This window comes from Alligator mississippiensis, chromosome 3 (genome assembly GCF_030867095.1).
Source record: "Alligator mississippiensis isolate rAllMis1 chromosome 3, rAllMis1, whole genome shotgun sequence".
NCBI lineage: Eukaryota > Metazoa > Chordata > Crocodylia > Alligatoridae > Alligator > Alligator mississippiensis.
In genome coordinates, this window is record NC_081826.1 from 35,778,433 (window position 1) to 35,801,678 (window position 23,246).

The 23,246-nt window shown below is 42.6% G+C and overlaps 1 protein-coding gene across 7 annotated transcripts in view; it reads right to left on the reverse strand.

Annotated features, from left to right (window-relative positions):
• Positions 1 to 23,246, reverse strand: part of RIMS2 (regulating synaptic membrane exocytosis 2) — a 933,811-nt gene that overhangs the window by 246,544 nt on the left and 664,021 nt on the right. For 5 of the 7 annotated variants that reach the window (XM_059723819.1, XM_059723822.1, XM_059723817.1 and 2 more), the window contains 2 exons: positions 6,273 to 6,452; positions 5,076 to 5,185 (listed from right to left, as the gene is read on the reverse strand). In XM_059723819.1, coding sequence (XP_059579802.1) covers positions 5,076 to 5,185; positions 6,273 to 6,452 — 290 coding nt within the window. The remainder of the gene's footprint in view (positions 1 to 5,075; positions 5,186 to 6,272; positions 6,453 to 23,246) is intronic. The other 2 variants (XM_059723820.1, XM_059723823.1) reach the window with 1 other exon arrangement.

A 23,246-nucleotide genomic window follows, 5' to 3' on the forward strand; every position in this document is an offset into this window, starting at 1 on the left:
AGATTGTAAGGCCAGAAGAGACCTTGGAAGATCATCAGGTCCAACCCCCTGCACCAAGCAGGAAAGATAACTGGGGGTCAGGTGACCCCAGCCAGGTGACAACCAGGCTACACAGAAAACAATACTTTTCCTAAGTAAGATCCAGTAGGATGGAAAGGCGAGAGACTGGCCCTTGTCTGCCCCATTGGCTTTAGAATTTCTGGTCATCTTAGTCCAACCAACAGCTAAAATGACAGAATTGCTACTGAGCCATATACAGTAATATGACGGAGATAATCTACCCTCTCAGGAAAGAAAATAAGTTCAAACTAAAGAGTCTATAACTATAGTTCTTCTTAGGGTGGTTTTATTTTATACCTAATGAAAACAGTGTAATTGTAAGACAAAAAAGAAAGATCTAAGTTTCTTCTATTAAACTGCATTTTTGCTTGAGATAAATCATACAGAATTGCTTTTTTATCAAAAATATGTAACTTGTCTGGATAGCTACCTGCTGGACTCTTCCTTTTCCCCCCAGTTGGACAACTTATTTCAGTGGGGCTCCTATAGGGATAATAAGCCACACTGATCAATCCTACCAAAATTTATGAATGTGTCTACCCTTGTGCATTCTGAATAGCCCTGAATAGCAAAGGTATCTACAATGGTTACAGGGTAAATGCAGGATGGTATTTTCCTAGAGGTCAGTACAGTCCTTAACACGAATTTCCGAGCCTTGACTCTGCTTTATAGCACTTTCACAATAAAGTTAAATAATAATCCATGGAATGCCCATCCAGTTTCAGGCATTATTTTCTATTTTTCTTTAATCTTGTTCTCTTACCTTAATTTTCTGTTCAGTTATGTTAATTAAGTAACTTGTTGACTTTAGTTGATATTTAAGGTTCCACTAGTTTTAAGTTAAGTTGATGCAGATACCACCAGCCCCTTTTATACTTATAATTACAAATGCATACAATATTTTGGAGAATGCAATCTTCCTCTCCAGTCCAGTCACAAAGAATGACAATACAGAAAATGCACCTTTGCTGAGTCACTGGCAGAGCTTACTTACCACTCACTGTAATTTGTCAAGAGTGTGGCCTCTGAACAAGCAGTGGCCACCCCAAAGAAGAATAGAATGAGCCAAACAATGGACGTACTTGGTTCATGAACAGAACGTCAGCTACTCGTGACATATAAAAGAAAACTATATAGAAGATTGAGTCTAAGATTCCATGGCTGAACATTATGAAATATGAATTACAGTTTATAAAATGAATACCTTTATATTTATTCTATGGATTTCTTTTAATAATATTATACTTTTTCTTCACAAATTACAAAAAAGAAAATATGCACAAAACTTAAGGTGCTATAGGTTTAGCCATTCTGACTTGAACATGTAATCATACTTTGCTTGCATTGTAAAATCTGATATCTATGCATTTTACAGCTTTCTGGAAACCAGATTTTCTGAAAATCTACTTTGTAGCTTCCTGTGTAGTAATCAAACAGGTCTTTAAGTTTTTATGCCAACAATGTCACTTCTCATGTAACAACAGTACTTACCACATTTACGAAATCTAGATTTCTCCTAAATACAATATTTTACAAATATTTATAATGATTTTCATGGAGATGACTAAGAGCAGGGCTCCATCATGTTAGGCACTGTACAAACATGAAACAAGAAACAATCACTGCCCCGAAGGACTTACAATCTAAACAGGTAAGACACACATAAGGTAGGGGAAAATAATAAAATGCATAAGCATAGTGAACAATGGCAACAAATGTTATGGCCAGGTACAGACATTACACTTTTACCGGTCTAAGTTATTGGAAACCAGTCTAAACCCATAATAGAACAGAAGTTTGGTGCACATAGCCTGGTCTAAAAATGGCAGACCCTGGTCTAAAATAGACCTGGATTGATGTGCACTCAAACTGAATCAATTTAGGTTAGAGCGACCAGTGCATCGAACTTCACTCCCAGTTTCCCTATCTATTCAAGTTACATCACTGTCCACTGGCTTCCCAGGCTCCTTTGCAGACCCCTGCTATTCCCCGCCCCCCACCGGGAGGCACACTAGTACTAGCCCCCCCCATCACAAAGTACCCCTAATGTATATGCAGACCTGACACTGAGCCCAGGAGAACCCCCGTGAGTGAGCACGACCCCATGGAGCCTGAGCAGACAATTGGGCTCAGGCGAACATTCCCCCTCCCTCTGCCATGTCATTTTGCAGGCAGGTAGTGCAGTGGTGAGGGGGTAGGTGGCAGGGGGGAGGAATTGCTTGCCCATGCCTAGTAGCCTCACGGGTCTGCGCCTGCTCTCAGGGGCTCTCCTGAACTTAGTGTCAGGTCTGTGTGTACATTGTGGGTGCTTTGTGATGGGGTTCATGCAGGGACACTAATGTCTCCCTCCTCCCCTCCCCCATGCTGCAAGCCTGCAGCTGACAGATGCCTGTGGTTGATAGGCAATGCAGCAAGGAGGAGGGGGAAATGCTCACCCATTCTCAGCAGCCAATCAGTGGTGGCCTGGCTGTTTAGCTGTGCCCAGTAGTCTCTGGCAGCCCAGGGAGCCTGCAGGGCCTGCTGGGAGGTCTGCAGGAGTGCCCCAAACCTGCTGGCCTTGGCTAGTGCAGGCAGCCTGTGTGCCCCCCCACCAAAGGATGAATGTGCATCCTGTTCACTACTGATCTAACCTATGCCACTTACAGAAAACTTAAACTCATTCCACCTCAAGCTTTTTGAATGTCTGTACTTAGCCTATGTTAGTATACTGGATTATCTCCTGGCATGTCCAGATTACATTTAATATAAGCACTTACACAACACAAAACTCGATGTAGAAAAGTGCATAATAGGAAGATGATCCCAGAAAACACCGTTTTCTTTATTAATGAAATTCTAATTCCAAAATTGATATAAGGACCATAAGCACTAAATAAAAAATCTGATGAGACAGGTACAGTAATACTACATATAAACCTTCAGTGACATAAACAAGGACTGCAATTGATATCTTTTAGTTCATCATGAAGGAACTTAGATGGGGTTAATGAAATTGGTATTCATTTTTTTTTATCACATTTGCATTTGAGATTAATTCTCAAAAAAAAAAAAACTTTTTAAAACACATCTACCCTGATTCAAGAATTATTTACTTCCAGCACCAGTGGGTGTGACAAAAAGCTCAGCAATTGCTTTAGACAACAAAATAATGTTGTGTTGCTCTTTGCAGCAAACAATAAGGCATCTTGTAAAAACTTACATGTATGCCTAACATCCTTACATATATGCATATCATAAAGCACACGGAGTCACCACACTGAAGTTAAAAGGATTACTCAAAGTGCTTAAATTTATATATGTGCAGAAATTCTTGATCATGAAAGCAGCAATATAGATACTTAACCGAAGTGCTAGTGCATCAGTCATTAAGGTCTCTAAGTGAGATCCTATTCCAGTCTGTTCAATTCCTTGATGAAACCTTAACACATTCACTTTGGAACACACCTTCATCTTAGCCCTTACGCTAAGTCAAAACAAACAAACAGTGAGGAGAAGAAGGAGCTTTCATATTAAGTTTTTCGGGGACTCAAGCAGGGTGGAGTAGATTGAACTTTAGATACTTAGATGTCAAAGTGCCACTTAGGTGCCTAATGGGATTTGGCCCTTTACATTTAACATCATGTACGTGAGTTGTCAAGTTGCCTTCAGTGGGACAACTAACAGAAGTAAACATACACATACGTAAAATTTGTGCAGGATTAGGGGCTAATTTAGTAGAATATGGAGAGCTCTCTATTACAATATAGTACAGTATATCATAATATACCGTAATATATTACCCCTGATTCAGTAAGGTACAAGTCCATGTATTTAAGTCCTCTCATATTTCAGTGTATCTACTCATGAGCTTAACGTCAGGTATATATGTATCTTGTTGAGTTAGGACCATATCTAGGTATTGTTTTCTAAAGCAAAGTTGTAAGTTTTTAGGAGAAACCACTGTAAAATTTGTTTAATACAAAACTGGGAAAACTGTGATTGGACAATTATCACAAAAATCCTTCTGCTGATCTAAAACAAGTCTATGCAACCAAGCAACATCAATTGCAGTTGGATTTATTTTTTGCTTATACAGCCTCCCAAAAAGACTTTCAAGCAGAAAACAAACCCTCCTTTATGTACAGACCTTCAAAAGGTTCTATCTCCTTGTCTCCATTGTCTAGGGAAAATAAAAATAAAACAAAAAGGGAACCAAAGCACAGGGGTTAAAAACAACTGAAATTTTATAAAAGGTACAATATGCATCTTTGTATGAAAAAAACCAGTGTATATGGTCATTGGTGGGTTTTGCAAAGCACATTTAGATACTATAAATAGAAAAGCTGAAATCACATTTGATGGCAAAAAAAATTATTTCTATGATTTATAAGACTCTGCAATATTTTTCCCCCTAACTGAACAAGGTTTTCATGAAGCATTGAAAATAAAAGCAATGACAGGTTCAGTCCAATGTGCATCACCAAATATCTTGCTGACATTTTTTTTAATTACCTTTTTTAGTTGTTCCTTATTATTTCAAGAGGCATCACCATATTTGTGCATCTGATAATCACCCTGTATTTTGGGTGATTTTTATTTACTGTGCACATGCTTTTTACTTATCAGCTAACACACATTGATCCTGACCCTGCAAAAGATTCTGCTATGCTGTTAACTTCCAGTATAGTGAGAATTTTATTAATAAAATGCTAAACAATATGTATAGGACTTTCTCTGGCTCATACTGAAATTAATAGAGTAGGAACAGGATTGATTCAGTACATAGTACATTTTGGTCTCTGTTTATTGTGTTGCTTTGATGATATATATTAGCATCATTTAAGACAATAAGAGATGATGAAACAGACTGAAAGTATCAAATGACAATATAAAATACAAAACAACTGGAAATCCTGAAATGATCCAAAGAAGAATTTTAAGTTCTATTCCCTCAATAGCAAATCATAACCAATCCTTCCTTCATTTTTGAACTCCCCTAGCAATTCTGAAGTCACGTTAAACAAAAACACACTTACTTCTCTCCATTGTCCCTTTCGGTGGGAGCTGGGGTAACTGCCTGCCCCTTCGTCCTGCTACTGGAGTGCTTGATGGGCTTGTTTGGACAGACCCAGTTCGGGGATGTGACCTACAGGACACACATCAAAACAAACCATGGCCATTAAAAGCCACATTCATTGTTAGATACCCATGAGAGCTGATAAAAATAAGATTGTTTTTGGTGCACTTGTGATACTGTAGTGAAACTGCTGTCTTTTTCATAGAAAGACCTGATTAAAAAGAGAAATTTATGTTTGAAAAAATGCCAAAATAAAACTCAACATCAATAAGATAGATGTATATATAGCTAAATCTGCATATTGTCTTCATGTGAATATTCATGCATACATGAATATATTGCACACATATGAACAAAACCATCTATAAGCCAAATTGTAATATTTTTACTCAGTTTACACTCAGGTAAGCTCCTACTGAATAAACAATGAATTCCTGGGGCCTGACTAGGCAAAAATGAAATAACAAAAATAGAGGAATGACATCAGGATTAGGGCCTGAATATAATTCACTTTCAGAAAACAAAAAAGAACACATTTCATGGTACTAGAATAAGTTTAATTCAACTTCCTACTCAACCAAATTAACTCCATATATATATCTGTATAATCTTTACTTTTACTAATGTTAATTTACAGAAATTATTACAAACTTCATCAATAAAAATATATTGTTGTACTCAAAACAGAAACAAAACAGACTATGGCACAGTAAAATGTAGTCAGAGAAAATGGTGGTTAACACAAAGTTAGTACAATCCATTTAAAGAAACTTTTTTTAAAAAAAATAGTTTCATTTAATGTTATGATGGTTGTTCCATAAGCGATGTCTAATGGACACAAACAATTTTTCATTCTGTAAGAGAAGAATATGATAGTTATGAAGTGCTTTATGTGGGAAACCACCCAGGATTCCTGATAAATGAGAAATCACAAAACAAATGTAGTTAAATACTGTTAGTAAACAAATTACAATGGCAGCCACACCATTATATCCACAGCTGAATATAAATAGTGTGTTGGCACTGACAGGGTTAGTATCTACTGCTACTTGTGATCAGCCAAGGATGGAAGGCGATACCAATTAGCTACTGGGAAAATAAAATGGTGAGTTGGTGGGGCAGAAGGGGATTAGTCTGATTGATTTGTCTGTTTCACCTCGATAAGGCAGGTGAAGGAGGGGCTGATCTTCCAGTCATTAATGAAGGCATCGACCTCATGAGGTTTGAGTCAGGACGCTCTGTGGATCGGGAGCGGGAGTTGGTCCGCTCTAATACAGGACGTTGTTCTGTTGATCTGGATCTTTGATATGGCTGTCTATCTGCTGCTTCACAATTCCTGTAATGTTAGTCAAAAAGCATCTCAGTTGACCTTTAGCTTTTCTATTAGTTATAAAATACGCTGCATTATGGGTACCGGTTTGGAGAAAAATCATTGTTAAATACATTTTGAACAATGTTTCTGAGTTCGCTTCTTGATAACATACAGATTCAAACTATTGATAAATGGGCTGAAATATTTTCAATGTCTCAATAATGACCATACATGCTGTTATAGTGCAATTTTTGGTTAAAAAAAAGTATTGTTTTCTTAATCAGCGCACCAATTCTCTAATAAAAATATAAATTTGATTACAGATTAATCCTAGTTAAAGTTAATAAAATGCCTGATTCTGAATTCTCACTCATATGAGTAGTTCAGTAGCTCTTATGGACTACATTAAATAGTACTACTCGCTTAAGCAAAAGTTTACAGAATAAGACCCACAGTAAATTATGACAACCTCAATACATTTTAATTATAGTCTATTGATATCAGCTGTAATAGTTAACTTCATCAAAAAGGTCAAGGATATAGGCCATGAACTAAGGATGGCTTCATACAATTGAAGCAGTCAAATTTCTGGTTGATGAAGAGGTGTACAGCCCAAATAGTACAGGGTGAGAATGAATTTATTTCTAACATTTGTGCTGTTAGAAATACAGAGGAATCCTAGGCTATAAAATATTTGGCTCTTGGAATAAAACAGCAGAAAGTTTAGTTAACAAAAATACACTGATTCAAAGTAAACCTGAAGATTTTCTGTAAAATATTTTCCCTTTTTTTAACCTAAATTATGGCACCAACATAATGATGAAAGGAGGAAAAAATGGAGAATTGACACAAAGAGGATTGGCCAAGGTTAAAGGAGGTTTAAAAACAAGTCATTCCATTAAGATACAGAATAAAATTGTTAGAAGGACTTAAGTTAATTTCTACTTAAATATTTACTTGGTTTATGTAGCACATTTGTATTTTAAGAACAGGACTAGAAAGGATCTTCTGGATTATCCCAGACACACTCTTCATAAGATTCATACCATAAACTGACCATCACCACTTAATGTCATAATCTTACTTTGCAGTATTTAAAAAAAAGCTAAACAGGAAAAGAGGAATAACTTGGATAACAGTACCCTTAAATACATAAAACTATCAATAAGAAATTTTTAAAAATGAATTTTATACATTGATTAGGCTTATTTTGTTATAACTGGCACCCCTCCAGCAACAATGGAGTTTATCAAATTGCCACAGAATTGTACAGCATTAACCTAAGCGGAAGTGGAATTTTTAAACCACTACCTACAACTAAGTCCTATACTTTTCAATGAAATTAGTTAAGAAGAAGAATGAGTCAATGGTGATTAAATGCAAACAAAAAACCAAGTTTTAATTAGTATTAAAAGAGAGAGACCTACCAGAGGCAAACTCATTATGAAGAGTCTTATGTTATTAACAGCATTAAATTTCTAAAAGACTGTACTGAGACAGCAAAGTTTTCTCTAGGGCTGAAAACTTAGCCACATGCTTTGATAAAAGAGTCATTAAAATGAACGTCTGTTCATGCCTTCCATGAGGTAGTAAATGGATTCCTAGAGAAGAAAATGAAATTCCCACAGACTCCTTCAGAATAATACTGACCACCAACAACCTACATCTACAGCTCCTAGCAAGCAAACACACTACAATAGGACACGTAATGGTGATTATAAACTGAACACACTAAAAATCAGGGGAAAAGTACAACTAGCTTGGCACAAAACCACATGGATTACCTCAATTCTTCTTCTGGCTCTATCAGTTCAGTTTCTGAGTGGGAAGCTTGATCTGCCAAAACATCCATTGTCTCGCTTCTTTAACATTGTGGATAAACAAAGATGTGCAACCTTAGCTTTGTAATAGATGTTACTTAGCTTAGATAACCATTTAAGAAGGTTTCAGTGTTACAAATGGTGAGAAAGGGAATCAGGCATCCATATGTTGATGAAGAAACAACTTTTCTTTGACCATAAAACCAATTCTAAGGAAAGAATTCCTCCCCAAATTTGAAATCTAAAAAAGTGCATGCCTAAGGGCCATGGGCACATGTCGAAGAAAGAGAGCAAGCCCAGGGAACTCTGCCTGAGTTCTCTCTCTTTCTAATCCTTTTGTCTCCCACATTGGGGGCAGGCACATTCTCTCCAGTACACTTTCTCAAGTGGGAAATTGATTGCGCTGTGGGTGAAGAATAGCCAAGAGAAAGAGTGGGGTGAAGTGACACTGGGCAATGCAGGAATTGTCAAAGGTTTCTCCTTCTCACTGGCCAGTCAGAGGGACTGAGGAGCTGATTCATCCTGAGCACCCATCCACTAATTGAACCTGATTAGCCTGTATTCCTCCTCATGCACAATTCACTGAAATGCTTGCCCAGGAGTCTTGAGTCTCTTGATCTGCCTTACTGCCCTTCCCTCAGTCTCTTTAACTGTCATATAAGTGTTGTGTTTTTAGGATTCTGTGGGTCAGGTTGCTTAGTTCTTGTGTCAAGAAATGTTTTTTTTCAGTTGATGCCAAAATTGGCTGAGGCTTTTTTTGGTTCTTCCTCACAGCATTAATTACACACAGCTAGATTAATATGTGAAGGATAGGGTCAGATTCAACTGACCTCTAACGCAACTAAATAAGATCAAGGCAGAAAATAAGCATCTAAATCACAAAGAGTAATCTAAAATGACCCCACTCTCTACTTGTCTTTAAAACAACCTCACAAAATCCCCCTAAAAATCACTTAGGCTAAGGACAGAAATTACACAAAAACTCATATAAGTAATCAGAAACCGGTTCAAATCTGTAATACAACAGAAATTCAATGCACATAAACCTCTTTCAAAATGGCTGAAACTGGTTTAAGATAAACGTGGATGGATATAGTATCAGACTTAACTGATTTAGGTTAAATCTGTCTATTGAACTTCTGTCCCAGGTCCCCTCCAAATTCAAGTTAACTCTCAGTCTCCCAGCATCCCAAGATGCTTTGCACCTCCCCCACAAACCATCCCTCACAGGTGGGCAGGCTAGCCTTGGGCCAAGCTGTATGCTCCAGCCAAGAAGGGAGGCATGCTCTAGCTTCCCTAATACTGGCTTCTAGTCTAGGTCACCACAGGCATGTGGCTGCATTTCTAGAATCAAAAGTGAATGTTTTGGTTATTGGTTCAATCTATGCACCTTATACTAATCTGTGAAGTTTGAATTGATTCAGCCTCAGGCTTTCTGACTGTCTGTACTTAGCCTTAAGCACACAGTTCTTATGGCACATCCACTTTATCCTACAAAGACCTCTCTGCACCTAGACTTCAGCTACGGTGCATGCTCAAGAGCAATCCAGATCAAGCACCTAAGTACACAAAAAGCAGTGCTGGGAGGCACGTAAACTCTGCTTGAGTCCTCAGTTCCTTAGATCATGTGAAGATCATGACAGATGATGCTAAGTGACTGCTTGATACTGAACACATTATACAAAACACAGTCCTTACAGCAGAAGGTGGTGCTGGTGCCCACATATGGTTCAATAGCTTGGTGGAAAAAACCCTTTTGTAGGACGTAAGATGACTGGGTTCTAGTCCCTCTATACTTTGAGGGGCTCCAAAGCTACATCTCCCATTTACTGTGCCCTAGGTGCCATTCCTCCGAAAGGATTGGTTGTGGAGCTAGGGCTACTCTACGTCTGGTGAAGCTGGCCAAAAGGGCAGCCAAAAGTGAAGAGTCATGATATTAAAAGGAGAGCAAGCAAGAGGAAGTGTGGCAACAGCACTGCCATTAAATAGTGCTAATTATCTGCCCCAGAGCCTGACAGAGGGTGCGCCTACATGTGCATTTACTCCAGCCTAAATTTACTGAGCAGTAAGCTACCGCAAAGTAAGGGTTTTTGGGTAGGTGTCTACACATGCAGAGATTAGGGAGATTTCCTCCCAGCTCTCTGCAGTTCTGCAATGGCCCCCTGCTTGCTACCAACAAGAACTAGCCTAGCAGCTAGCAGAGAGCAGTGGGCCAGGAGACAGCTATCTCCTGGCCCTGGAAGGCTGCCTGATGCTGGGGCAGGGACAATGTCCACCTGCCCCAGCAACGGGGAGCTCCTGGCCCTGGCTTCCCAATCAGGGGTATGGGGATTGGAAAGAGCTGCAGGGGTGGGGCAGGTCCCAGCCCCCTGTCCCAATCTGCCAGTGAGGCAGCTAGCAGCTAGCTCACTGCTAGCTGGCCCACCAACAGATTGGTGCAGGGGACTGTCACCTACCCCACTCCTGAAGCTCTTTTCAACCCCTGTGCCTTGATCACTCAATTCGGACATGGGGCTGGGACCTGGCCCTGACTTGGACAGTTCCTTGCCAACCCCAGGCTGCACAAGGAAGTCTGCATGTGCAGCCTGGAGCTCACTGGGGACTGCCTGAAACAGTCCCCAGCCACCTCCAGGCTGCACGTGCTTCCCTGTGCAGCTTGGGGCTGGCTGGGAACTGTCCCAGCCAGGGGCAGGTCCCAGCCAGCTCCAGACTGGGCAGGGAACTGTCTCTGTGCAGGGAGCTCCCAGCCCCTGCTCCACAATCACAACTGTGATTGCAGAGTGGGGGCTAGTATCAAGCTCCTAGCTTCTTCCCAGCCCCAGCTACATGACTGCAAAGTGGTGAACAGGGGCTGGAAGTTCCCTGCTGCTGGGTCAGGGGGACATTTTTCCTACCCAGGCATGCAGGGCAAGGGCTGGGCAGCTTGTTCCCCACCTAGCTCCCCTGCCCCCACCAGCAGGGAGCTCCCAGTGCTGGCTCCACAGTCATGGGGCTTGGGCTGGGAGGCCCTTATCTCCCAGTAGCAGCTCCATGACTGTGGGACTGCTGCTGGGAGATGCTTATCTCCCATCCTGATCTCCATGGTCATGGGGCTCAGACTGGGAGAGAAGGGTCTCCCAGCCTGAGCCCCATGACAACAGGGCTTAGGCTGGAAGATAAAGGTCTCCCAGCCTGAGACCCAAGTCCATGGAGCTCAGGCTAGGAAATACACATCTCCCAGCAGCGGACAGCTGTCATGGAGCTGCTGCTCAGAGATAAGGGTCTCCCATTCCCCCGACCCCCAATCATTATGGTGACGCAGGAGCTGGGAGATAAGGATCATGATCTGTGATCAGGGGGCTTGGAGCTTCCTGATGCCAGGGAAGGAGGACATAAGCCCTGCCTGGGCTCCTGTGACAGAGTCTGCCCTGGCAGCAGGCAACTCCCATGGGCAGGGAACTATCTCCCACCCCCTAATGGGCAGCTGACCAGGACCAGATTTTGCTCCTGGTCAGGTGTTTACATGAGCTCAACAGCGCCGTTACTAATGCCGAGTAAATTTGCTACTTGCATTTGCACATAGCAAATTTACTCAGTATTAGGGAAATTTACTGTGAAGTAAGCACGTATACATGTAGATGTACATGCTTATTATGCAGTAAACTATGCTAATGAGAAGTTAAGCATCACATGTAGAAGTGTCCAGAAGTGACTTAATTGATTCTGGTTTAGAATGCAGCCCACTTGAAGCACTGCATTGTGTTTCAGACTACTACTGCTGACAATGGTAGCTTAGCACAAAGACATGACCTAAATTACTTAGCATATGTCTATACGGGCATTCAGGCCTTACCATAGCCCTTACTTGACAAACATCTATGTTAAGCTCATTTCCCTCAGCAGTTCTTCCTACCCCCAGGGTTTCCTGAGCAGCAGTTGTTGAAGCTGAACTTTCCCCTAGCTGGGTCTTTTCTGAAATGTGTTCAACAGTCACCTACCTAAGCAAGAAGATACATGGGGAATCCATCAGTTTCTTCTAAGCCTCTCTTCCTGTCTCTACTTCCCCGAATAACATTGAAGCACAGAAGGAGAGACCAATAATTGGTATAATTCCTAAAAAGACACTATCTTCAGGGGGGTTTTCCTTTATGGTGGAGCTCTTCTAAGGAATCACTCCACTCACTATTTCTTTTTAATGTGTGTAGAACAATAAGACAATATAGATAAAAGTGGGATGGCTTGTGCACCTCATAGTGTGAGATGACAAACCCAAGACTTGTCCTAAATACTGATAGAGATTTACTTATAGGAGGAAAAGTCCTGCTTTTAAATTACTTTCAGTATGATTTTTTCTCCCAAATTCAACTGCTGCTGAAAATCTCACTCAAAATGTAATCCTAAATTACTAGGTAGGAACTCTAAAAGCCATTCCAATGGTCAAAAAATTCAACATATCCAAAACCCATGGAATTACTTAAAGTGATTTGAAACTCCTTTGCGTTGCCAGCAACATTTTTGCAAATTTTTTTATTTATAAATTTAATGACATATCAGTGTGGCCTCCCACTCCTTCATTTAGTATTATCTACTTCACCATCCATCATCCAAAGGAGAGATCGAGTAGACAAAAGGGGTGGGGGCATAGCTCTCTATGTCAAGGAGAGCTATGCGTCCCTGCTAGCTGACATTGGCGACCAGGGTGGCTGGCTGGAGACCCTCTGGGTTAAAATCCATGGAGAACACGGCACAAGGGACACGATGGTGGGAGTCTACTACAGACCTTCCACCCAGAATCAAGAGCTTGACCAGGAGTTCGCCAGGGAATTGGCTGAAGCCACATGCTCCAGGTCCATGGTTGTCATGGGAGACTTCAACTACCCAGACATCTCATGGGAAGAGTGCTCAGCTAAATCCAAGAGGTCGCAAAGCTTCCTCTCATGCGTGGATGACCTCTATCTGACACAAGAGGTCTATGGGCCAAAGAGAGGTAAAGCGCTTCTCAACCTGGTACTGGCAACTGGGGATTACCTAATCAGCGACCTAATGATCGAAGGGAAGCTGGGTGACAGCGACCATGAGCTGATCACCTTCACCATCTGCCATAAAGCTGGCAAGTCAGTCAGCAATACAGAAGTCCTTGACTTCAGGAATGACCAACTCGGGAGGCTTGTCAGTGAGGCCCTAAGGGACCACAGCCCCAAGTGGAGGGGAGTTCAGGAAGAGTGGTTTCTCCTCAAGGGAGTGATCCCCGACGCACAATCTAATGCTATTCCACCTCGGAGGAAAGGCAGCAAAAGGGCACAGCAGCCCCCTTGGCTCTCCAGGGAACTAGTGGACCTCCTGCAGCTAAAAAAAGGCCTACAAAGGATGGAGGATGGGATCCACCTCCAAGGAGGGATATTCCACACTGGTCCAGACCTGCAGGGAGTGAACCAGAAAAGCCAAGGCTGCAACAGAACTCCAACTGGCTACTAGAATCAAGAATAATAAAAAGTCCTCTTTTAGATACGTGGGGAGCCAGAGGAAAAGCAAGGGCAACACTGGACCCCTGCTAAACCAGATGGAACAACTGACAACCGATGCCCAGGAAAAAGCCAACCAATTAAATGGGTACTTTGCGTCGGTCTTTCATCAGTCCCATGGGACGCCCATGCCCACTATGGAGCAGGGAAGCCTGGGTGAGGGAGATTCCCTGCCCTCCATCAATGCTGAACTTGTGAAGGAACACCTTGAGAGGCTGGACACCTTCAAGTCAGCTGGCCCTGACAATCTACACCCCAGGTTACTCAAGGAGCTGGCTAGCATCAAAGCCCAGCCCCTGGCACGGATCTTTGAGAACTCCTGGTGCTCTGGTGAAGCGCCCGAAGATTGGAAGAAGGCCAATGTGGTGCCTATCTTCAAGAAAGGGAGGAAAGTGGATCCAGCAAACTACAGACCCATCAGCCTCACCTCTACCCCAGGAAAAGTCTTGGAAAAGATTATTAAAGAGGCCATTCTTAACAGACTGGCCAACAGCAACAACCTGAGGGATAGCCAGCATGGGGTTGTTGTGGGTAGGTCTTGCTTGACAAACCTTATTTCCTTTTACAACTAGGTGACTTATCACCTGGACAAGGGAGAGGAGATTGACATCATATATCTTGACTTAAAAAAAACCTTCTATCTGGTATCCCATAATCACCTCTTGGCAAAACTGGCCAACTGTGGCCTTGGGCCCACCATGATCCACTGGCTGGGGAATTGGCTCTGTGGTCAGAACCAGAGGGTGGTGGTTGATGGAAGTCAATTGTCATGGTGCCCTGTGACCAGTGGGGTCCCCCAAGGCTCTGTCCTTTCACCCATATTGTTCAACATCTTCATTAATGATGTGGACATTGGAGTCAGAAGCAGACTGGCCAAGTTCACCGATGATACCAAACTGTGGGGTAAAGCATCCGCACCTGAGAACAGGAGGGTGATCCAGGCGGATCTTGACAGGCTCAGGAAATGGGTGGACAAGAACCTGATGGTGTTTAACACTGAAAAATGCAATGTGATGCTGTGGCTAGTAAAGTGAGCAAAATGCTGGCTTGCATCCATAGATGCTTCCCAAACAAATCCTGGGACATCATTCTCCCATTGTACTCAGCCTTGGTGAGGCCACAGCTGGAGTACTGCATCCAGTTTTGGGCTCCACAATTCAAAAAGGATGTGGAGAAACTTGAGAGGGTGCAGAGAAGAGCCACATGCATGATCAGAGATCAGGAAAACAGACATTACGACAACAGGCTGAGCGCTATAGGACTCTTTAGCCTTGAAAAGTACAGGCTCAGGGGTGATCTGATGGCCACCTATAAGTTTATCGGGGTGTTCACCAGGATCTGGGGGAAGGATTGTTCACCAGAGTGCCCCAAGTGATGACAAGGTTGAACGGTTATAAACTCCTGCAAGACTGTTTCAGGCTGGACATAAGGAAGAATTTCTTCACTGTCCAAGCCCCCAAGGTCTGGAATAGCCTGCCACTAGACGTGGTTCAAGCACCTACATTGAATGCCTTCAAGAGAAAATTGGATGCTTATCTTGCTGGGGTCCTATGACCCCAGCTGACTTCCTGCCCCTTGGGCAGGGGGCTGGACTCGATGATCTTCTGAGGTCCCTTCCAGCCCTAATGTCTATGAAATCTATCTTTCCTAGGAAAAAACATGTTAGGTTAGGGATAGGCAATCTCCAGCACATGTGCCCATAGGTGGAGGAAGAAAATATGATTTGGGGGAGCTGGGTGTGCACATGCACAAGCACACACCCCCCAACAAGTAAGTCTGTCATAGGAAAGGGGCATGGGGGACTGACTGAGGACTCCGCGGTGAGGGAGGGAGTGGGGCAAAAACAGGGCCAGGGGTGAATGGGGCTCCAGGGTCGGGGTGGGTTGTGGGAGGCTCGGAGCCTGAGCGGCTTGTCCAGGGGAGCGGGAGAAGAGGGTGGATTCCTGCCACTGCCCAGGATAAGTACACCACACGGTACTCCCAGGATAAGTACAGCACACGCCCCTCCGCTGTCAGTGCCCCGGCACCTGTGCAATGCCATATGCCTCCTGCGCACTGCCCGTGCTGCTTGCCCAGTGGTGGGAGGCATGTGGCATCATGCGGTTGCCAGGGGACTGGCAGCTGGGTGCGAAGCACAGCCCACAGCAGTAGCCGCCTTCACCCCGCACACAGCACAGCTCGAAGAGGCATGTGCCCCTGTGTCTGCCCTGGGGGTGGAGACAGCCAGGCAGCAAGTGTCCCATGATCCACCCTGGGGCCCCATTCACCACCCCCAGGGGGCCTCGAGCTGCCTGCCCACTCCCCTTCCCATCCACACATTTACCTACTCAGCTGGGTGCTGGTCCACACACGGCTGGGCCGGGCTGATTTCCCAGGTGCCTGCAGGCTCGGGCTGCTCGACTGTCTATGCATGTTCCTCCCCCTCCCCCTGCTGCACCCTCCCAGAGCCCAGGCTGCCTGTGTTTGAGGGGCACTACACCCCTTACCCCCAGCCTTCTGCCTCCTATATACATACCAGAGCATGGCATGCTCAGGCATTTTACTTGCCACATGGGCCTCAGGGAAGGAGCTGGGGCTGTGCTGCCACAAGAAGGATTGGGTCCCTCATGGTTCCCCTGCTATCCACCCCAGCACTCCAACATCTTACATGTTGAGGTTGCAGGTGTTTGTGTCACTATTAAAAATGCTGCTGACCTCTGCATTAGGTATTGTATTCTCTTATCAATGTATGGGTGACATGTGCACACAATTCTGTCACTTTCTCCCCCCACCCCCGCTTTACCTTTTGTTTCCCCTTTTTACCTATTTATATTTACACTACATCCTTCTACACTTGTAGCTTCTCCCATTCCTGTTTTCCTGATCTCCAATTTTTTTTCCCCTGACGGCCTCTGCTACCTTGTATTCTACTATAATGTTTCCCTTTAGTCTTTTTTCTCCCCTTCTCTTCCCCTTCCTCCTCCCCTCTCTGCTTTATCTCTGTGCTTTACCTTTTGTCTTTCTAATTTCTACCTATTTACATTTTAACTGACATCCTGCCATACCTTTAGCTTCTCTTATTCCTTGGAGTATCAGAAAAGCAGAGACTCTTTATGTCTGAAGAAGGGTGACTGCACCTGAAAGGATGCTAAGAACTTTTTCCCAACTATTTAGTTGGTCTAATAAAATATATCACATCTACTCAAAATACCAAAAAAATCCCACTTCAAATAAATACTAAAAATTAGAATGACCAAGATCCTACACAGAGAGTCTCATGATACCCTTTTTTTCAAAATTCTTTATACTAATATCTAATCCAAGGGGTTATGATGACTTCTGTTAACTACTAATTTATCTATATTTCTTCATGCTCATAACCTGGGATTTCCAAAAGTTAGTATTTTTCTCAATGCAGAAAGTTGCTCTTTCTAATTTATTCAGGATTAATGTTACTTAAGAAAGAATCTTCACCATATGAATAAACAGTATTGATCAAAGCCTATTCACACAGAAAGTCCTATAGGAGGCAAACACTGCACAAAAGTAAGCAGTTATAAAAGCTTACAACAAAAGCACACACACAACTTTTGTTTCCCAAAACAATTGGAAGCTCTTTTAGTTGCCATCCCATGTACAATATTCATGTTACTGGGTTCAATATACAAAAAAACAAGTTATAGTGGCAGGACTGTTAAAATTATAGTTCATTCAAAATTTCAAAGACATTGATTATGTCATTGTAACAAAGAAATGAAGAAATTAAAGTATAATTTGAGAAGAATCCCAGTAAACTATGCAAAGGTTTCTATGGCAATGGTAGTGACCATATCAGGCTTCCACTACTTCTGGAAACACTGAGCACATAACAAGAGGAATACAAAGGTGCAATATCTAATAGTCACAACTTCAAGTACATGCCAGCTACTATCCAATGGGAATACCTGTCAGTGTCTGTGGAAGGTTGCTGGATTTCAATCCTTGGACATGTTGTTCTTCCACTAGCTATAGGAACTTTTCTGTTTAGCCATAGACACAAGATCCTCTGTTAGCATAACATAAATATGTATGCCTGCAAACAACTAAGATTTCTAGCACCAACTGAATTTTGATCCATTTCAGACAGAAATGTTCAGATATAAATACAGAATATCAAGTGTTAAGATCTGAAGAAGCAGTACTCTGTGACAGCACAAAGCAATCTTTGGCTAGTACCAAAAGTTCTAAAGTCAAATAGCTATACAGAAGCATAATGTTATAAAACCATTAGGTGTTAAGAAATGTTAATGGGAAAAAATAATTCAATTCAAAATAAACATTGACCCAATGAGTGAAATATAATTTAAGGTATCTGAGTATTGAGTCAAGTAATATATGTCATAACTGGGGTGCGTGCAAGAGTGAGCAACTTAGATAATTATAAGGTATATCTACACTGTACTCACCAAAGTCACTGCAGAATAGTTTAGAAACACTAAACTTTGCTTGAAACTAGCTAACTTAGATACTGATAGCAATCTAACTCACTGCACCATGTTGTCAGTGAGTTCAGCATGAACTAATTTACCCAAGACCACACTAGACTTCATGAAGTCATGGCTAGACTTATCTACCTTGCCTGCTGACTGATATGCACCTTATAGATTAACTACAAAAGATGCATAGAGAACATAAGCTGTAGCGAACTCAAACTCACTTCACCAGATGTTGTAAGAGGACAAGCATCTCTCTCTCTCTTTCTATATATATATCTTAGGCCTCCTCTACATGTTACAGGTATTATGCAATTACCTTATATGACCAGCTACATGTGCAAAGTACTTAGCACACAATAAACGGCTGTTTGAGCACTCATGGTGCTCCAGCCAGGTCCCTGAGGACTGGAAAAGGGCCAACATGGTGCCCATTTTTAAGAAAGGGAGAAGGGATGAGCCAGGTAACTTTAGACCAGTCAGTCTTAACCTCTATCCTTGGGAAAACACTGGAAAAAATCATTAAAGAGCACATTTGTGAAGGCCCAGCAGGGAAAATGCTGCTGAAAGGTAATCAGCATGGGTTTGTCACAGGTAGATCCTACCTGACAAACCTTATACCTGACAAACCAGGTAACATACTGCCTTGACACTGGAGCTGAGGCAGATGTCATCTACTTGGACTTTAAGAAGGCCTTTGATATTGTTTCACATCCTATTCTCATAAGGCAGCTAGCAGGCTGTGGAGTCCGCTTACACAGTCAGGTGGGTGGCCACCTGGCTTAGGGACCACACCCAGAGTGTGGTGGCGGATGGGTCATTTTGACCTGGAAAGAGGTGGGCAGTGGTGTCCCTCAGGGGTCAGTCCTTGGACCGGTGTTATTTAATACCTTCATCAGTGATTTGGACGAGGGTGTGGAGAGCACCCTGTCCACGTTTGCAGATGACACCAAGTTATGGGGAAAGGTCAGCACACTGGAGGGCAGGGAGCGGATTCAGGCTGATCTGGACAGGTTGGGTCAATGGGCGGAACGAAACAGGATGCAATTCAACAAAGACAAATGCAAGGTACTCGACCTAGGGAGGAGAACTCTCCAGCACACCTGTAAGTTGGGGGATGACCTCCTCAGTAGCTCAGTGGCTGAGAGGGATCTTGGAGTCATAGTTGACTCCAAGATGAACATGAGCCAGCAGTGTAACAAAGCCATCAACAAAGCCAATTGCACCTTATCGTGCATTAGCAGATGCATGACCAACAGATTGAGGGAGCTGATGCTCCCCCTCTATGCAGCACTAGTCAGGCCGCAGTTGGAGTACTGTGTCCAGTTCTGGGCGCTGCACTTCAAGAGGGACGCGGAGAATCTGGAGATGGTCCAGAGGAGGGCCACTTGTATGATTAGTGGCCTCCGTACAAAACCCTACAAGGGAAGGTTGAGAGATCTGGATCTCTTCAGCCTTCACAAGAGACGTCTGAGGGGAGACCTTGTAGCAGCCCATAAGTTTATCAAGGGAGGGCAACAGAGAGTTGGAGATGCACTATTTACCAGGGCACCCCTAAGAGTAACTAGGAATAATGGGTACAAACTAGTGGAAAGTAGATTCAGGTTAGACATTAGGAAGACATTTTTCACAGTAAGGGTGGCCAGAATCTGGTGGTACTATCACATAAGATAGGTGGTACTATCACATAACTTGGAGGTCTTCAAGAGAGGCTAGATAGGCACCTAACTGGGGTCGTCTGACCTCGGTCCTTTTCCTGCCTGGGGCAGGGGGTCAGACACAACGATCCTTTGTGGTCCCTTTTGACTCTACAATCTCTAATGAGTTTAAATTTGCACATGTAGCAGGGTCTCCCCTGGAGCAGGGAGCTTTGTCCGTTGATTGGGCTCCCAGCCTCAGGGGTGCACCATGCCCAACGTGAAACCCCCAGGCTTCAGTGATCACAGCTGCTGCAATCTCCCAGGCTCTGGGTTGCATGAAACCCCTGAGACTAGGAGACTGCAGCAGCCATGATGCCCAAGGTTGTAGTAGAGGGGATGATTGTGTTGGTGGCATATTAGAACCCATCACGCCTTTATGTGCATGTGTCGGGAGGGGCTGATTTAGTGAGTCCAATTTCTAAGGGGCTGAGAACTGCACTAGAGGGGGCCATGGGCCCCAGGAGCTGCAAACTCCCCTGCCTCACTGCATGTAGTACCTGTGTGCTGCCCCACTGATCCCTACTCATCACTGCTCCTCACCCTGCAACCTCACTGCACCAAACACTGCCCCACTAGTTCCCGTGTCCCTCTGTTACTGTTCTCCACTGCACTGCATGCCCCGCTGCTGCACTTAGAGCCCCCCTGCCTTCCCATTGTACCATAGGGCCTGCCACTGCTGTTCCCCATACCTCCCCACTGCAACACAACCCCCCACTACTGCCCTCTGTGCCTCCCCTCTGCTCTCTGTGCCCCTCTGCTGCTCCCCATGTCTGCCTCCCTGGGAGCTCCAACTCACTTTTAGGTCCCCAACTGTGAACCTCCCTCCCCATCCTGGTGCACCACCAGGCTACAAATTCCCCTGGCACTTCAGGCTGTGCCATGCTGCACCACCCTGATCCCTAGAGTAGAAGCAGGGGCATGAAGGGGAAGCCAGATGCATGGGGAGCCTGAAGCCTCTAGCTGCTGCTGCAGCTGGTACAGAAGGGGGAACAGCAACCAGATGGGAATGCAAAGGCCACAATTTAACCCCTCAGGAGCTGTATGCAGCATGCAAGCCACCAGTTGGACAGCCCTGAGTTAGCACATATCTTTAAGGTGCATATCTACCCTGCCTTCTGCCTCACTTCAGACTAACACAGCTAACTACCTCTCTAGACTTATCAGAATGAGTTACCTACTTTCAAACCTGCTTGCATATTTCTTCACTACATGTGTAGTCTTACATGTAGACATACTCACTACAAATAGAACATATGATGTCACAATATAGCCTACTTATTCTCACTGGAGCTACACTGATTTGCACCTGAGGAAATCTGGCTCCTCATTGATATTAGTAAAGGATAGTTGCATTATTTATGAACAGCAATGCTATAGTTATACTAGTCATCACCATGACATACCAGACAATGCTATCATATCACCAGTTCATGTTAGAACAACTAGCACAGAAAGCTTATAGAGTGCTCCCAAGAATGTATTTCCTACAGTATTTCCTATTTCTTCCATCTCTAAAGCCAGACTGTTAATATGAATCCAGTTATATAGGGCTGAGAAGAAACGGAAACATGACTAATTCATGTTTAAAAAATCTAAACATCATCTAACTTGTTTTTCTTTAGCTGATATGAAAATTTTAATATAAAACTCTCTCACAGTCTACCAAGGTTTGACACAACTGGAATATGTACTATAGGGAAAGAGATTCCTGACTTTCTATGTGTATAATATCCAAGCATTATAGATCATATTTAATACCACATTGAGAGGCAAGTTGATTGAGTACAATGAAGTATTCAGTTTATTAGCCTGACATTAAGGATCATACTTTCAAATTTTAGACTATAAGATAATTTCTCAAAAAAGAAAATAAAATATTTCCATGTGCCAACAAAGTATACCAATGGCCCATGAAGGTACACACTAGCATATATTGCTATTTTTATTTCAGTATGGTTCATTCCATTTTAAATGTCATTTTAAAAAGCTTTTGAATAACCAATTTGTGGGACAGGACATTTATGGAAGGTATAGTTTCATTATTCATATCAAAATATGAGATAACAGTATAGATTTAAGCTTTTGCTATAGTTTTAACTATATTTACTGTAGAATGTATTTTTTATTGTAGGCTGTTTATACTCATGGAGCATTTTATCATTCTCCTCATTCATGTCATGAACCCAGCAATCTTTCAGCAATACATCATATCTCAATAGCCATTTTCAGCTCTCACTTTCTACTAATACAAAAAACTAAACTAAAATATGTGAATATTAACAGTGGACAGTCCAATTCTTAGGTTCTAGTCCTCATTTCCTTACTGTTGTCTCATCCTTCCCAACAGACCATTCCAAGAGCTGCGAATATTACTAATCATTAAAAATAATCACATAAAGATTAATAAAATGCCCCAGGTACTCAGGTATGCAAGCTTAGAACTGAGCCTTATATTATATCTTTAATATACAATTCTTGGAGAGTAATATATAATTTCAGAACACATCAATTCACCTGCTTGCTAGAAAGTCCTGTAATAAGGAAAGATGCATGTACAATAAAAGCCATTTTCAAAACTCTGGAAGGAATGTGTAATTTATGAATGAACAGAAAAATGTATGGAGGGTAGTACATTCATAAACAATGCTCAGTAAGGTTTAGTCCTCGAGGATGGGGAATGCTCTAATCCAATCCAGAAAAACACTTAAGCACATACTTAAAGTCAGCTATCTCAATATTTCCACAGATTTGAATGGGATTGTTAATGGATTTAAAATTAAGCATGCATTTACCGGTAACTGTTGGATTGGGTTAGAGTGGTAAGCGCTTTATAAGAGTGATTCCTCTCACACTCTTATACACACACAACTGAATCTAAAAATAGTTTACAACCATTTCAACCTCTCTTCTTGTCATAGTTTTCTTCCAGATCCTACATCAATGGGTTTCAACCTTTTTGGACTCAAGGCACCACTCCATATTTTTTGTGCATTGAAAGGAACCCCATTTCAAAAACTAAATGATCTATTATGGTGCTTACTTTCTGGCTAAGGAGCATACAGTGGGGGACAAGCCTGAAGCATTTATCTGCTTATCTCCTCACACCTTTCAGCCCTGGCACACTGGTTGAGAATCACTGTCCTACATGTTACTGATAACAATTTTTTTATTTAAATCTCCTTTCTTTTTCAATAAATTGCTATTTTAAAGGAATGAGTCCCTGAAAAACTCTGTATTAGTAGAAGTCTAGAGACAGGTTCTGATTTTGCAAAGATCCATGCATTTGATGTACTTTGTGCTCTATGTGTCTCTGAATTCTGACCTAACAGAAGCCACTGACTGTGGC